General features: G+C 35.6%; 1 protein-coding gene across 2 annotated transcripts in view; it reads left to right on the forward strand.

The window, feature by feature from the left end:
- Nucleotides 1-17,389, forward strand: part of LOC136026667 (tRNA-dihydrouridine(47) synthase [NAD(P)(+)]-like) — a 109,377-nt gene that overhangs the window by 81,382 nt on the left and 10,606 nt on the right. For both annotated transcript variants that reach the window (XM_065703408.1, XM_065703409.1), the window contains exon 11: nucleotides 11,416-11,597. In XM_065703408.1, coding sequence (XP_065559480.1) covers nucleotides 11,416-11,597 — 182 coding nt within the window. The remainder of the gene's footprint in view (nucleotides 1-11,415; nucleotides 11,598-17,389) is intronic.

The raw sequence follows: 17,389 nt of genomic DNA on the forward strand, positions 1-17,389 counted from the left end.
GAATTGGAGGGGTCAAGATGTATTTCTAAAAACCTAGGGGTAGGGGCAAGTGTTTTTCATTTTGCCCTTGAAAGTGCCAAAAAGAGCCTTTTCAATCAAACCAACAAAGAAGGTGTTTTTCGATTTCTGGGAAGGGGGATACAGGGTTATCCTCAGTTGGTACTACTTTTTTCCACCTTTCCATTTTTTTAATTTGACGTCCACTAGAAGCGATATCTCCTTAACTGCATATAAAATATTTTTTCATTAGCCCTTAAATAGTAGGGTGGGGTCTTTTTGACCCCAAAGCCCCTTTGGGAAGTGCGTTTCTCCTATGCTGTTAGAAGCAAAGTTTAATTTTTCCCGTGTATTCTCCTGATCACATTACGAGCAGGAAAACCTTGTTCCAGATGAAATTTCATCATCAGAAGAAAGCGCAGAAGAATCCAATGAAGCTACCGCTCCTTCAAGTCAATTCGGAGAACATTCATCAGCGGCTCCAGGTCAGCCAAACCTCGATGATTTGCCTCTTTCTCAGAGAACCAAAAAAATAGACCTGCAAAGATGTGCTACTAGGAACAGAACAGCAAAGTGGTCGAAAAGTGCACCACTCCCGAGCCTAACTAGAGCTGTAAACATCGTGACTGAATGAGCTGGCCCCAAAGGACCAGCACGCACAGGTCAACCTTTTCAACCAGAAATTGCATGGGGTCTTCTTTTCCCTAAAAATATTATTGATGCAGTGGTGGAGCATGCCATCAGAAAAATGGATCTCTGTCGTGCGAATTTTGCAGCCAATCTACTGGATAAGCAGACATTTACGAAGGCAATTGATCGGGTAGAACTTCGGGGATTTTTTGGTCTCATATCCCTTACCGGAGTTTTCAAGTCAGAAAAAGAAGATGCAACTGGCCTGTTTGCCAGCGAAGGGACTGGGAGAGATATTTTTAGAGTGCACATGAGCCTAAAAAGATTCCTCTACATTTAGGCCTGCCTTCGCTTTGACAATTCATCGACCCGTCTAGCAAGAGGAACGCCGCTTGCACATTCGATATTTAGGAGTAGTTTGTTGGAAACTGAAGCAAACTTTACTCTCCTTCAGACATCGTCACTATCAACGAGATGCTTATCGGGTTTAGAGGCAGATGTTATTTTCGTGTGTACATTCCTACAAAAACCACCAAATACGGCATAAAAATGCAGTGCCTAGTAAACCTGTACTTTCTATCTCTGCGATGCGTTCATTTACTGTGGAAAGGAGATAAAAGTCGAGGGCGCAGCTAGTAAATGAAAGTAATTATTTAGTTATTAATTAATTAATAAAATAAAAATAAATAAATAATAACTAAATTAAAATAACAATAATTAAAAATAAATTATTAATTAATTTATTAATTTAAGTTTATTTTATTAATAAACGAAAATTTGGCCTGAAAATTATTGGGAAACATGGAGGGGGGGGGGCTAATTAATATTTTGCCCTGGCTGGAAGAATACATGTGTTTATTAATAGGGCAAAGTAATGTAAACAAGCATTAAAACACTAAGAATTCTCCTGACTTGAACGCTGCTGATATTTATATAGTTGCTACTATGTGGAAGAGGGGTGATTTGTCAAGTGTTTTACTGAAACAGTTGGGTATGCCTGGTGTTATATGGTTATAGTATAGTATATTTGACGCACAAAAAAACAACAACACAGGACTCTGACCACAAAAAAAGGAAAACAGAATATAAATACAATTACAAGATTCAATTTAAACAGAATGATTAAAACAAGAAACAATACCATTCAAAAAACTAAAACAAATTAAGTCATCATATAAGACTCTTACGATAGGTCATTCCCACACGAATAAACCCCGCGAGGTTCCTAACACTCATTTCTGAAAGTATATATTCCTTCAGTAGAATAAAACTTGTTATTCGGGTCGGGGCTCTACGTTTGGGTCGGGTCGGGAATGCTGGTTGCTAATTTTGGTACTCGGGAAAACCAATAAAGTAGTGAAGATAAAATGATAGTACTGTCCATGATTCCTGATACAATCAGTGCTTGCAAAAACTGGTTTACTAGGAAGTATTAGTCTTGAATGTAGGTGAAAGAAAACTGGGAACAAATATTCGTTGATGAACTACTTTAACCCCCCACACCCCCAGGAGTCAAAAATATAAGGTTAAAAGATTGAAAAAACTACACCCTCTACATTTATGTTTAATTGTCCTACCTTAGAGCAATGGAGAAAAAAATTCCTAGAGGCCCACCTCTTGGAATAGTTCCGCCAATCTGCAAGGGAGCGGGGGGTTGGAATTACTAGATTTTGAAAAATACATTTCCTTTTTTATGTTCATTTAGCAGAAAAAAAAAATTAAGAAAGCTCACATCCTAGTTTTTGAAAAAATACCTCATGTTGTGTTTTTATTAAAACAAAATCGAAGAAATTCTCCCCCCCCCTTAGATTCTCGCAAATCAGTGCCAACGCCCGGAATCAAATTAAAACATCTTCAGAAACGAAATCCAAGGGTACCAGAACTGAGAAGCTACTATCTTGACGTCAGAAGCCTATGGGTCCCGAAATTTGCAAACTACCGCCTCGATTTTAGATCCCAAAGATCACCAATCGGGGTACCGGAATCCTGAGTTTAAAGAAAAACTTTGTTCCTTCGCAAAATTTGTTCTATTAAAAAATTATGAGAAGAAGTCTATCATCTTCGCCTTTCTGGCAGGGAAAGGGGGCTATGGGGAAAAACAGAAGATCCTATGGCTTAAGTTCTTACGTCTTCTTATGAACTCATTGAATGACTGATCGGTCAACTTATTCTTTGCTATATTTCAAGGGTTGGAACTTCTACTTGAATGAGTGTGAATCTCTTCATTAAACAATAAAAACAAAAAAAAAAAAAAAAAAAAAAAACACGGTGCGTATCTCCAGATCACCTGCCTCGGCTATCTCGGCCATCTCTTTCTACAACATCAACGGTTATCTCCAGATTCCAGAGTGAGTGCAGAAGCGAGGAAAAAAGCTTATTCTTTGCTTCTTTCCATATTCGTCACTTCTTTATTATCTTTTTAGCAGGATTAAGAGCAATAGAATAAATAATTTAAGTAGAAACCGTTAAATTTAACGTCTACATACAAGGCTTTGCAGTCTGGCGTGTAGAAGAAACAAAAAAGATATCTAGTATAAGAATACAGATTAGAAGCAAGAATGAAATGCAACTAGCAAACCAACTGTCATGACAGTATCTATTCATAATTTTTTATACTAAAAAAAAAAAAACAATAAACAACAACTTGAATTATCAACAAAATAAACTGGAAATTATCTGGATATCGTCACCGTTGTGCACAGAGGTCATTTTATGACATTTCTGACATTTGACGTTTTTATTCTTCTGAAATAGGAGCCAAAAACTGCATGCAAAGCTGCTCTTAAATGGGGGATTAGTAGAGTAATGTATGTTCAGTCACTATTTCATCATCATGATCTACACTTCACTACTGATCGTCCCTTTGAAAACAGCTTAGGAAGCGATTTTGGGTAATTACATCACAAATTAGAAAATGTCCCTTACGACCCCTTAGCGCCACTGCGACGCCTTTCGAAACTTCACATGTTTCGACTGGTTATTTGTCATGACTTACATACATTTTATGTCTAATGGTGTAATAGAATTTTTGCAGAACAGATTGAAGTTGCAATTCAACGGCTATGGAACCAGTAATGCGTCTTTAAAATACATGGATTTTTATTTTCTTATATGCGCCGAACGAATTAACAATATCTTGAAACCATTAGGTTTCCAGCATTAATAAGAGTTATTTTACGTAATATGTTTGATAAAAACCCTTTGTTTCAACGGCAACATTAGTCTCCTGTTAAATAAACTTTCTGAAAGAAAACAGTTCTAAGAACAGTTTACATTTCTTCCAAGAAAAGTTTATATTTCCTAGAAAATAGGCTTAGCCCCAGCACCAAAATGTTAACAAGAAACGACGATCTTTTTTTCTTCTTTGACATCGGGAATCCTTCATTAAACGAGTAAATCCGTTGAAAAAGTAATTACTGTCTTAGTGTGAAGTCCTGTTATGGTTGGAAAGCAACGAAGATCAGAAATTACAATGGTTTTGTTACAAAACAACAAGTTTGGGATGGTAGGTTGTTTTTGCCTAAACCGTAAACCATGGTACAGTAAAGTGGGCACGAGGTATAATTAATTTATTTTTTTCACCAAGGCACTTCCCATGGCAGGAGGTGTCGCAGAAACTTTGGAAGAATGTCATTCGATTGAAAGTCCTATTGCCCTTTTTAAGAGTCAAAAGTAATTCGAAACCAACCAGACCCCCTCCCTCCCTATGCACCTTTGTTCCCCAAAGACCATCCGATAGAAATTTTGAGATAACCATCTAGTTCAGCATAGTTAAAAGGTCCAATAACTATGTCTTCGGAGATGGCAACCCCCCTCCATCCTACAGCCCAAATGACAAGTGCTGTAAGCTATACAAACCACCCATTCTTTACATAATGTATTAGTTATCGGGAAAGGGAGCATGTTTGACCTTGGTTGTCCAAAAATGCCAAATGCGTTCAGATGAAGCTTTCGGGGATTGATGAGGAGAGTGTGAATTAAATCAAAACACATTATATGCATATGGATCATCAAAAGAGTGTATCCCAGGAATGACTTAGGATAATACCAAAAGGCAATATGTTAACGCTAACACTACTAATATTTCTCAAAATTGCTACTACTTCTACTACTATTACTGCTACTACTACTACAGCTTCTATTGTGGCTAGTATTCAGGCTGATGACATAAGGTAAAAATTTGAGGAAATGTCGAGGTGGGAGTTGAACTGAATCCAAACACACTGTGGGCACACTGGTTGTCTAATGGATGTATCAGTAATGTCTTAGGAACAGCTTAGCCTATTGAGTTGAAGCTTCCAGACATAATGATAGGGATGCTCAACTGACCAAATGATAGTATGTGCATACTGCTACTATTCTATGACTCCTATTATTACTTATACTAAAGGTAAAAAGGTGAAAATTTCAGGAAACATTGAGGAGGAAGTTGAAATGCATCAACACTCTCGCAGGTTGTCAAAGGGGAGAATCAGCAATATCTTAGGAACGGCTTTGAGTGCGAAGTTGAAACTTACTGGGCTTATGTTGAGGGATGTTGACTTAACCAAAAGGCAATATTTGCATGCTACTACTACTACTGCTGTTACTGCTGCTGCTATTACAACTATTGCTAATGATGCTGCTACTACAACTGTTACTACTGCTACTTCTACTGCTACTAAAGCTAAGGGTATTAAGAAAAAAAGTTCATGGAATGTTGACTGTTGAACTATATTAAAACATTATGGGCATGCAGGTTTTCAAAAGAACGTATTAGCAATATACCGAGAAGTATTTACGGTATTAAGTTGAAGCTTTCAGCGTTTTTTGAGAAGGATGTTTTGAAAAAACAAGAGATGCTAGGTACATATTGCTACTATTACTATTGCTAAAAATATTGCTACTACTGAAAATAAGGGTATTAAGGTGGAGCTTTCAGGGAATGCTTATAGGGATGTTGAACAAAATCAAAACACATCATTAGTATGTATATTATCTAAAGGGTGTACCAGCAATACCTCAGGAACGGCTTAGATTATTAAGTTGGAACATATTGAGGTGGATGTTGAATAAGTTAAAAGGTACTTTATTCATACTACTTCTTCTACTACAATTCTTGCAACTATTGAGGCTTATGGTATTAACTTGAAATTTTTAGGGAATGTTTGGAGGGGAGCAAAACTAAATCAAAACACAACATCTGCATGATGCAGGATGTCGAAAGAGAAAATAGGCAGTATCTTGATTACACCTTAGATTACTAAGTTGGAACTTTCAGGGTATGTTGAGGGATATGTAGAACTAACCAAAAGACACTATGTGCATGCTACCACTACTGCTACTATTCCTACTGCTGCGACTAATACTTCTACTGAGGCTAAGGGCATTAAGACGAAATTTTGAGGGAATGTTTAAGGGGGATGTTCAGCTAAATCAAAACACACTATGTGCATTCAGGTTGGCTAAGGAATATATGAGCAGTTTTTCAGAAACAGCTGACTAACTACTACTATTATTGAGGCTAATGGTGTTAGGGTGAAACGTTTCAGGGAATATTTTGGGGGGACGTTGAACTAAATAAACAAACAAAAAAACTGTGTATGCATTTTGTCAAAAGGGTGTATCAGCAGTACTCCAGGAATGGTCTAGCCTGGGTATTAAGTTGAAACTTTCAGGGTATGCTCAGGGAGATGTTGTACTAGACCGAAAAGATATAATGTGAGTACTATTACTGCTTGCTTCCGAAACTATTACTGTCATCGCTAATACTGCTCCCAATGCTCCTATTATTACTTCTGTTACTGTGGCTACTACTGTTGCTAATGCTAAGGGTATTTGTAAAACTTTCAGGGAATTGCGAGGGCGGTGTTGAGCGTGATCAAACCACTCTAAGTGCATGTGGGTAAAGTACAAATTATGTTCTAGTCTTTAGAAGGTAAGGGGGAGGGTGTCAGAATGATTAAATCAGGAAAAATACGATTCAAAAGGCTAAAACAAATAAAGTCATCATAAACACCCTTACGGTAGGTCATGCCCACACCAATAAACCCTGCGAGATTCCTAATACTAATAAAACACTCATTTCTGAACAATTTCATATCTGAACTGTTAAGTATATATTCCTTCAGTAAAGTAAAAGTTGCTATTCGGGTCGGACCTCTACGTTTGGGTTGGGTCGGGAATGCTGATTGCTAATTTCGGTACTCGGGAAAACCAATAAAGTAGTGAAGATAACATGATAGTACAGTCCATGATTCACGAGACAATCAGCGCTTGCAAAAACCGGTTTGCTAGGAAAGTATTAATTTTAAATGTGGGTGAAAAAAAAACTGGGAACCAATGTCTGTTGATGAACTACTTTAACCCCCCACCCCCAGGAGTAAAAAATATAAGGTTATAAGAATGAAAAAACTACATCCTCTGCATTTATATTTGATTGTCCTGCCTTAGAACAATGGTAAGAAAAAAAAATCTCTAGAGGCCCACCCCTTGGAATAGCCCGGCCAATCTGCAGGGGGGCGGGGGCTTGGAACTACTATATTTCAAAAAGTATATTTCCTTTTTATGTTCATTTAGCAGAAAAGAAAATTAAAAAAACTCACATCCTATTTTTTGAGAAATACCTCATTTCGTGTTTTTTATTAAAACTTCCCCCTTAGATTCTCGCTAATCAGTGCCACTACCCGGTTCCAAATTAAAACATTTTCAGAACCGAAACCCCAGGGTATCAGAATTAAGAAGTTACTATCCTGACGTTAGAGGCCTTTGGGTCCCGAAATTTGCGAACTACTGCATCAATTTTAGATCCCAAATATCACCGATCTGGTTATCGAAATCCCGAGTATAGTGAGCTCCTACGCGAAATTTATTCAATTAAAAAATTATGAGAAGAAGTCTATCGTCTTCGCCTTTCTGGCTGGGGAAGGGGGCTATGGGGCAAAATAGAAGAGCCTATGACTTAAGATCTTACTTCTTCTTATGAACAGATTGAATGACTGATCGTTCAACTTATTTTTTGCTAAATTTCAAGGGTTGGAACTTCTACTTGAATGTATGTGTTTCTCTTCATTAAGCAATAAAACGAAAACTTTTTGCTCCGATATGTATGAATTTATTTACTTTATTAAAAGAAAAAACTGAAGAAAAGACGCCGATTTCAAAGTTCCTGCTACTTGTAGTAAGAGTCTGTGGCACAAACTATTCGAGGATGTGGATATTCTCTATTATTTTCTTTAAGATTAATAGGTTCGAATGAAGACTGTCTTGTCTTTTGATCATACAGGAACAAGAAGGTATACAGAAATATTTCTGAAGACAATGCCGAATCCAGGGGGGTTAGTCGGTTTGACCGTCTCCCCGAAATGTCTGTACGACTCTTAAAAACGTAGCAAAAATGAATATAAGCAAGTTTGATACGTTTTTTGTACACCCCTCGATAAAATCCTTTCGTTAACCGCCCCCCGCCCACCAGAAAAAAAATACTGGATATGGCACTGTCTGAAGATATGCCGAGATGTTTATATACAATAGACGAAATAAACGAAAAGAAGATATACAAAAATCTTTCAACTAGTTTTTGCTACTTTTACTAAGAGTTTGTGGTTACTAAAAGCTCTTATCATTAGACGTTGTTGCTACACCTTCGTATTTTCTTTAAGATCAACTAAAAACAATGAAGACTACCCTGCTTTCATACAAGAACAAGAAAATATGCAGAAATCAGGGCCTTTTTTATATAAAGAAAGTGGTAATAGCAATCCTAAACAAATATTTTGGCAATATATCTAACATCTGTCATTTGCGAAGAATAAAAAAATAACTCAAGAACTTAAAATGACTTGCAATCAAAAATTTACGAACCAACGATAGGTAAAATTAAACCAATCTAAAAAAAAGTTTCATGACTTTAAACAAGCTCTAAACTTGTAGTTGATCCTATTTTTTTTCAGTCGTAATTCTGAGGTATTATCATTTTAAATTTAAAATCTTTTAATGAGTTATTTAGTTTATTCGAATTAATTCTATTATTTATTTTGTTTAATTAATGGTTCAATTGTAATGACTGGATTTTATAATTACTGAATGGATTCATGGTTCAAATACAATTTTATTTGATCTATTTGACTAAATTAATTTTTAATTTGAGCTATTTTATGTTTTTTCTATTCTTCGCGGATGACGACCGTTGGACTTGTAGCCAAAATATTCAATTAAAGTTATTTTAATGGTCAATCCGATAAAGAGAAACTTAACTTTCTTCATTTCTAATTTCTTTAAGATAATTAAATCATTTAATTTAGAAGAAACTGACTTATTCAACTTCTGAGTAAGTGCAAGTAAGAAAAAGAAAACAAACTATTGGTTTATACTACTAAAATAACCAATGCAATTTTTGTAATTGTAAACAGTTACTTGAAATAAAAATATTATTTGAATACTTAATGATAAAAAGGATGCAAAAAACACGGAAATGATAAGTTAAAATAATCAAAGCTAGGTCTCTGAAAAAAAAACATAAAAAAAGGCCTTCGTTACATTTGGTGGTTATTTTCTTTAAAATAGTTAAATACTTAATCTAAAGTAAGATACCAGAGATTAAAGCGATTTCATCAGTTGATGTCTATAGCGAAGACTACTAATTGTCTTTCTTGTATTTAGAAGTATTATTATAATGCAATAGTTCTTGTATTACGATTTTTGCTAAAAAAAAAAATAATTACAAATTGACAAAGACCGACCGTCCAATCGTTTGCCAACCTTCAACATCCTCTTATCCCATTTGCGCCCCTTCGCATCCCAGTAATTACCCGCTTTATGGTTTAAAGCTTCTAACTCCGTTAAAACCGCTTGCTGGTTTGTTTTTGAGTGGATCTCATTCTATGAGATTTCCCTTGAGTTTGTCCGACACATTTCTTCATATTTATCAAAGTTGAGCTTTTTTGGCTCTTATACGGCATTGTTAATTTGAAGTAGGGATATCCCAATTAGCCTACGAAAAATACGTCCCAGGCTTAAACCAGTGAACTTAAAGTACACTTTCTGCAACCTAACTATTTAAGAGTAATATTTCGTTTTCTTCTTCTAGCATGTCCATAAGATTTTAATTCTTCGCAATAGTTCTCGAAAGAATCTTTTAAAAATCCTGTATTGATCTGTTAATTTATCTTTGCCAGATATGTTAATAATATTAATTTTAATTTCGTATGCTCCAAATAAAAGCAAATATTTGCGGCTCAATTTCTTAACGTAAAAATCTTACGGCAGTTCATTTCTGTTTCTTCTTCACGTCTTTAGGAGCTCTACAGATCCCAAAGCGGAAATTTTTACCTCGTTTCCTCTTTCAGTGCTGTCTTCTCCATATCTCAATGTCAAGACCTGAGATTTAACAATATGACTTTAATATTAACTATAACTTTCATATATTGATTCGGGACTTTTTTTTGTAATTCTCACTTCAGCATCCTAGACCAAGTCCCGTGAAGATATTTATCCAGTGATATATTCTCCAAATAAATGACTTTTCGGAAGAACATAAACTATATTTACTCTTTCAGAAACTTGCAATAAGCTACAATAATTTTTTTTCTTTCAGAAATTGACCATTCCATTTTTACCATCCTCAATATCCCCTTAGCTCAGTTGCACAATGGAGAAAGAGAGAATCTAATTGTAAAAAAATGGTAGCTAAAAAACTGTTCTATTCTTTTTACTGGCTAAAAATTTGACATAGCAGCAACGGGCAAATACTAGATTGGGTAATAAAGGCAGGGCTATTTAGTTTCCCTTTCTGACGTACGCTTAAGGAATAATAAGAACTAAAGCACAGCTATATATATAAAATAAGTTGTTTGTGTACTGACGTCATGTTTGTCGAGTCGACTGACGTCATGTTTGTCGACTGACGTCATTATAAGGATTGATCATTATGCCGTCATGAAGTTGTTTGTCGACTGACGTCATGTTTGTCGACTGACGAAATTACAGACCGGGACACATATGACGACCGAGACACAGGGAATATAAATGACGACCGGGACACTCAAAGAGAAATTACAGACTGGGACACCGGGACACAAAAAACAACCGAGAGATATGACGTCATTATAAGATGACACTACAGACCGGGACACCGGGACACAAATGGCGACCGGGACACAGGGAATATAAATGACGACTGGGACACTCAAAGAGAAATTACAGACCGGGACACAAATGAAGACCGGGACACAGGGAATATAAATGGACACAGAGAATGTAGATGACAACCGGGACAATCAAAGAGAAATTGCAGACCGGGACACAAATGACGACCGGGACACAGGGAATATAAGTGACGACCGGGACACTCAGAGAGAAATTGCAGACTGGGACAGCGGGACACAAATGACGACCGGGACACATGGAATATAAATGACGACCGGAACACAGGGATACAACTACAACGGGGACGCCGGAGGGCACAGGGGGGATATATAAATGACGATAAATGACAATGGGACAGCGAAGAATGTTGTATATTCGCAAGTTTTACGTAGTTAAAAACATATATATATATATTGTCTATATTCAGAGGTGGGACACAGGGACACAACTACAATGGCGCGTAACTAATATGGCGCGTAACGACTTACGCGCGCGGGGGGGATTGGGGGGTGGGCGAAGCGCCCTCACCAACTAGGTGTGGGGATGACGCGAAGCGCCACCCCAACAGCTAGTTTTCGATATAACAGCATTGGATAGTTATTTTGATTTTTCTTGTTTGGTTGCACTTAAGCTAATCCAACTTATTCTTTATTACTTTTCAAGGGTGTTGAAACAACTCGTCGGTTCATGCTTGAATGGATTTCATTTCTCCATCGGTATATCCCATTCGGTGTGTTAGAAGTCACACCCCAAAAAATTAACGATCGACCCCCTCCCTATAAAGGGAGAAATGAACTGGAAACTCTTATGGCGTCTGGAAATTATGAAGATTGGATTAAACTTAGGTGAGGCTCTTCACTGTTCATTTTTTTCACATAGTGCATTGAAATAAGATTGTTTATTATATTTGTGTATATTGTTTTCAGTAACCTCTGAAGTGCCGAAACTGAATATTTTATAGATTTTTCTGTTGTTTTTTTTTTTTTGTTTAATGTTTATCCAATAAAGTTTATAAAACTGTAGCCAAAAATTTTTCTAAGCCAAAAATTTTCATCTGTTCAGTTCAGTTCCCCTTACATTAAAAAAGAACAAAAAAAAAACATAAACAACATTCAACTAAATTGTTAGTACCCGCCCCTAGAAAGGTACAAAAAGCGCTGGCGACTGGGCGGGTGCATAGAACTAACTTTCTAACTATTACTTAAATAAACACAAAGAAAAAACACACAAAAAAGATGACAGATCTATTATCAATTCATAGTAATAATGATAATGAAAATAAAAAAGAATAGAAAAAAACTTATAAGCCTCGACCTAACAAATACTTGTTTAGCTTACTTTTAGAGAACCCTAAACACTCGTCTAAAATATTTTTCTCAAATTTTTTACAAAAATTAATCAGCTTTCAAAGGAACACCAAATCTATTAATGCTCCTCTTAAAATTTAATAATTCATCTGTAACCATCAGCTTAGATCCTGCCAGAACTCATTAAATGAATTGGCTGTATTTTTTTTTCTTTTTTTCTGTCCTAGTCTAGGAGGCAAGGGTAATCTCTTACATTTATTAAACACAAATCAACAGATAGTAAAGAGCAACAATAGGACCTAAAACGAACACGAATTATTCCATATAGGAGGGGGCGTCCTCTCCTGAATCCCTCACTTGTAAGTTTATTAGAACTTTAAAAAAGCTTCTTCTTGAAATTAAACGGTTTAGATCTTTTGAAATTATTTTTTGGTTATTTCATATGCGGAATAGAACTCTATATTTGTTCAAATTAATACTCTTCCGATACTTAAGGACGCTCGGTTTGATGAGATCATCCCTTGGAAAAAACAAACAAACAAAGCACATCTTTGTTTATAGGAGCTTAAAACCCTCTACAGTAGGGTTCTCTGATATGCTGAACTTGATGGCGAGATTTTCAATGTCTGGCTAATTGTCTTTTTTGGATTCCATACCTCTCTTTTCGAAATTAAGGCACATTTTTTCAAGCTTTTAGTTTCTGGTGGGTAATATTAAACTTAATAAATTTTAAATACTTGAAATCAGCATAAAAAGCCAATTGTTTTGATGTATTAATTGCTATTGAAATTCCTTTTTTAGAGTTTTGGTTACTATTGGGCCGAGTTGCTCCTTACTTACGGCCTATTGCCGCGAACTTTTTTATTATATAAATTTATAAAAAATCTTTTGAATTTGTTTATACTTCCTGAAACCCTTTCACCTCAAATTTAAAGTCATATTCGATATAAAGCGAGGTGTTTGGTGTCTCGTGGGCGCTTCAAAAACATGAGAGAAATTTCTCAGATGTTTGGTGGTTGTTGCCCTGGTTTGCTCATTTCGGTGACAAAATTCAGGTGCAAAAGGCTCAATCCTATGTATTGCAAGTAAACTGGAAATACTCGCAACGTTTCGTTGCTTTCATGTCTAAATGGCGTATGTGACATTTCCACTCTTCTGAGATAATTGCCAAATAATATTTTCTAAGTTGTTCTCAAAGCCTCAATCGGCAAGAATATGCATATTAAATCACACTTTGATCCTTGGATATACTAATCCGGATGATTGTCCTCTTGAGAACTGCTTAGCAAACGGTTTTTGGCAGTTATATCAGAAGGGTTAAAGTGTAGGGTACGACTTTTAAGCGTAACAGCGACTATTTTCAATTAGTTAACCTTGTAGTAATAGAGCTGTCGCAGGAAAATGCAGGCTAGAAGTACCATGGTTGCAGTGGTAACTGCATCCTAACAAAGGACAAAACACGGCCCATAGTAGCCAAAAATTTGAAACCATGTTTAGAAAACAATTAGAATGCAAGAAAAATTGTCAAGTCTAGCTGATTCAGGAATGGTAATCAATATTTAAATTAGTCTTAATAGCAAAATTTTTATTTGAAAACAAATGTAAAGGCGTTTCGAAGAATTGCCGGGAACCCTTAAAAATGGCGTCGGATTGAACGAAAAATACACTATTGGAATTGCCATGGCCGAAAACAATATTCAGGAAACTTACAGTTCCCTCGCTTGCATAACAAGGAAAATCACTTTTTGGGTGGATAGCGCTGATGTGCTTCTTTTCTTTTCTTTTTTTTCTCCACTGCTACAGGGCACTGGAGCATCATAAAGAGTTGTTTAATGTTTCGTTTTAATTTTAGTGAGAGTCTATCCTAATGTCTAGGTCTGTAGTGAAAGACATGTGAAGCCGATTAGGACAAATGTCATAGAAGATTTACTGCGAAAAATAGAGCATTTTAAGCCAGCCGGGGTCTAACAAAAAAAACTCCTTGAGACAAAAATATTTAAATGACGGGAAGAATCCAGAAGAAAACGTTTAAAGGAGGTGGTAATTACACAAAAAATTCATTTTCTAATTGAGCGGTCAGAGGAGGAGTGTGCGCATCTTAGTCAAACGGCTTAGTGTTGCAGAGAGCTGTCAGGCCTTCTAGTATTTTTTTTCTTCTCCAATTTGTGATTCTTGAAGTAGTTTTTTTTTTTAAAGTTAAAACGCAGAAATTGGAAAGGTATTAAAATATAGGGACGTTTGTGTATCTAAGCCAAAAAGAACATTTTCAAATTATTTCAATCCCCTTCCCAAGGAACGAGAATTTGTAGACAAATATTGTCAATTCCTATCTTTCGAAGGGCTAGTGTTTCCTTCAAAATACCTTGGCGAGAGAGAATTTTCTTTGGTGGGTTCTCTACATAGAAAGATTTTAAAGGAAAAATATCCACATATCAGTGATTTTAATTTAGGAAAATTTGGATGAGGATGGATTTTCAAAATCTGGGGGGGGGGCAAACTTGTTCTCAAGGCCATTTTTCAATGGGAAAATCCCAAAAAAAGATGTCATAAACAGTAGGAGTGAGGGGGGGGGAATAAACCTTAGGGCGCACATGCCCCTCCCCATCTCCAATTGAAGCCACTGGCGCACATCTAATCTAGATGCATCTAACTTGCCAGTTTTTTTATTTTTTTTCGTATCCACTTCTCCCCTAAGAATTCTTTCGCACATTCACCGACACAAATGATTGTGTGCGTTCATGTGCATGCACTTGTACCTATCAATATGTTACTTATTGTCAGGTACAACTTTAAAAAAAGATGAAGCGCAAAGGAAATGATGTCTTTGAAATGTGTGCTCCTGAGTTCAAGCACCTTAGACATTGGGGGCTATAAATCTATTAAAATATATTTCTTTTTGACATTTTTATCTATTTCTGCTACACTGATTTCTGGTTTGTTGCCAAACTGTCCAGTATTTTCGTTAATTTTTCAGGAGAGTAGAAAACAAAGAAAACTGTTTTATTTTATGATTCCAAAAGATTTAGAACATCTTGTTTTTAGTTATCATTACCTGTTGTAAATGGTACATGTATTCTTGGTTCGCTTTTTTATGTCATTTTTTCCAAAACAAATGGTGAATTTCAAAATTTTATAGTTTTATGAGTGAGCGAATATGACATTTTAAGATGTTTGTGGAAGGAACAGATTACCTCTGAGTTTTAAATTTTCTAACTGAATAATGTTGTTTCAATTTGGCATAATGTTAGATTGGGTGGTCTTTGGGTAAGAGGTACTCATTTTTTTAATCTTACATTAATGTCTAAAACATGTCCAGTTTCTTCTTCCTCTTATGCATTGTTGGTGTATGTCAGTTTCTCTAGGAGGCTCATTGCACTCCTAAAAAATATCGTTCAGAGTGAGTGTAAGTTGAATGACGCACCCCCCCCCGCTAGTTTCTAGTTTCTCCACCCTAGTTTCCCCACAGCTATCAATATTCCCTTACTCCCAGGGTAAATCTCTAGCTTCAATTGTGTTCTATTGAGTTAAGTTTGCCTCTAGAAATGCCACTAATAGATAAAAACCAGCTATAGGAAATCTTTCACTTCCTAATTTTAAAAATAAATTTTGAGATACGATCTTTCGTTTTGTCACTTACGATGAAATTACCCTGTAGAATAACCATCTGGTTTTTAGCATATAGCTGAGCACTAAACTTTCTCTATTGAAATCAGTTAAGTAAAAAAAGATGTACAATTTAATCAAAAACTCTAATTAACATTAAGAATTAGTATGAAAATGTAAACGTAGGCTTAAGTGAAAACAATAATAAGTGGATTAGACATGTACCATAGAAGGGGTCCTTTGGAGCCATCCTCCCAAAATATCGAGATATCACAGTTTTTTTTTGTTTGTTTTTTTACATTTTGTGTGTAATTTTCCTTTTTTTGCTAATTCCCCTCTCCTAAAACAAAAAATTGTCCGGTCTCAGAAATTAGATGCTGCATACATGTTAGATGTGTTTTTAGAAAGTTTGAGAAATCTCCCGTTCTAAGGAATTGAGGATTTTTTTGGGAGTGGTAAAAGTCGGGAGGTCCAAAATTACACGAAGCTCAAGAAATAAGCTTAAAGTATATTTAAGTTTCCATGTCATAACGTAAATGTCGTTGCATTTTATGTTAAATTAAGTGAAAAACAGTTGATAAAAATGGTATTTAAAGGGTCCTCAAACATCACTAATTAAAACGGACTTTATAACTCTGGTTATATCTAATTTATAAAGTTGTAACGAGTCTCAAAGACAAAGTTCCCATTAGCAAATTTTTTCCGTACCAGAGGGAGCGTCCGAAGCAATTTTTGAAGAAATTGTGAGGGGATCTTAGATGTGTCAATAATTCTAAGAAAAGCTAATGAGAGGCTAGTTTAAACAAAGGAAACGTATAATCTCTTACTAATTGTTAAGCAAAAGGCTGTCTAATCAATGTACTAAAAGTATGAATATTGTGCATCCTCTGTTCGCAATGATTTCAAATTATTAAAGATTTCTTTTCTGCTGACTTTTTATGTTTTCCAAGGAGGTATAGGCTATTAAAATTTTTTTAGGGACTGTCATTTCCTGAACTTTAACAAGTAAATTCTGGTCCGTTCAATAATAATGCTAATAATAATAAAACAAGTTTTCTAATAATTTTAAGTTTCATTAAATCTGAATGCCTCTATCTCTAGCACAGAACGGGAGAGTTAAAATTTCTATGAAATTAATAATCTATAAAATAATTAATAATTAATCAATAATTAATTAATTAATAAAATTAATAATCTATTAATATTCTATAAAATTTCCGGGAAAGTAAGTGTTGACTTTTAGTCTTCTGTCGTTTATTTGGATCTCTTTTCAAACATATACATGTTATGGCGAGACCTGATCAATTTTGAATAGTTTGGCCACATAAACTACAAAAGCATGCAATGGACAAGACAGGGTGATTTTTTAAGGTATAGAAGAGCCTTAAGGTGTTGCTTAGGGCAAAAAAAAGAAAACAAAAAACAGCTGAGCGTGCGCAAAGGGAAATTTGTTCAATTACAAGTCGTCAACCACCTGAAAAAAAATACACCTGAAATAGCCACTTTCCAAGGCTTTTCTGGCTTTCCCTCTAAATGCGTGGAGAACAGTAATACCGTCCAAGATTCATGGTTTTTATTCAAACCACATACCAAAAAACAAATGAAAATATACATAGAAGATAAACAAAATCCTGCCTCTAGGAGAGGTTTGCCTGTCTAAAAATGAAAGGTATTGGTTGTGTGTACGTATAATTTCATTACCCCTCACGTTGTTCAAAACCACATGA

Source organism: Artemia franciscana, chromosome 4 (genome assembly GCF_032884065.1).
Source record: "Artemia franciscana chromosome 4, ASM3288406v1, whole genome shotgun sequence".
NCBI lineage: Eukaryota > Metazoa > Arthropoda > Branchiopoda > Anostraca > Artemiidae > Artemia > Artemia franciscana.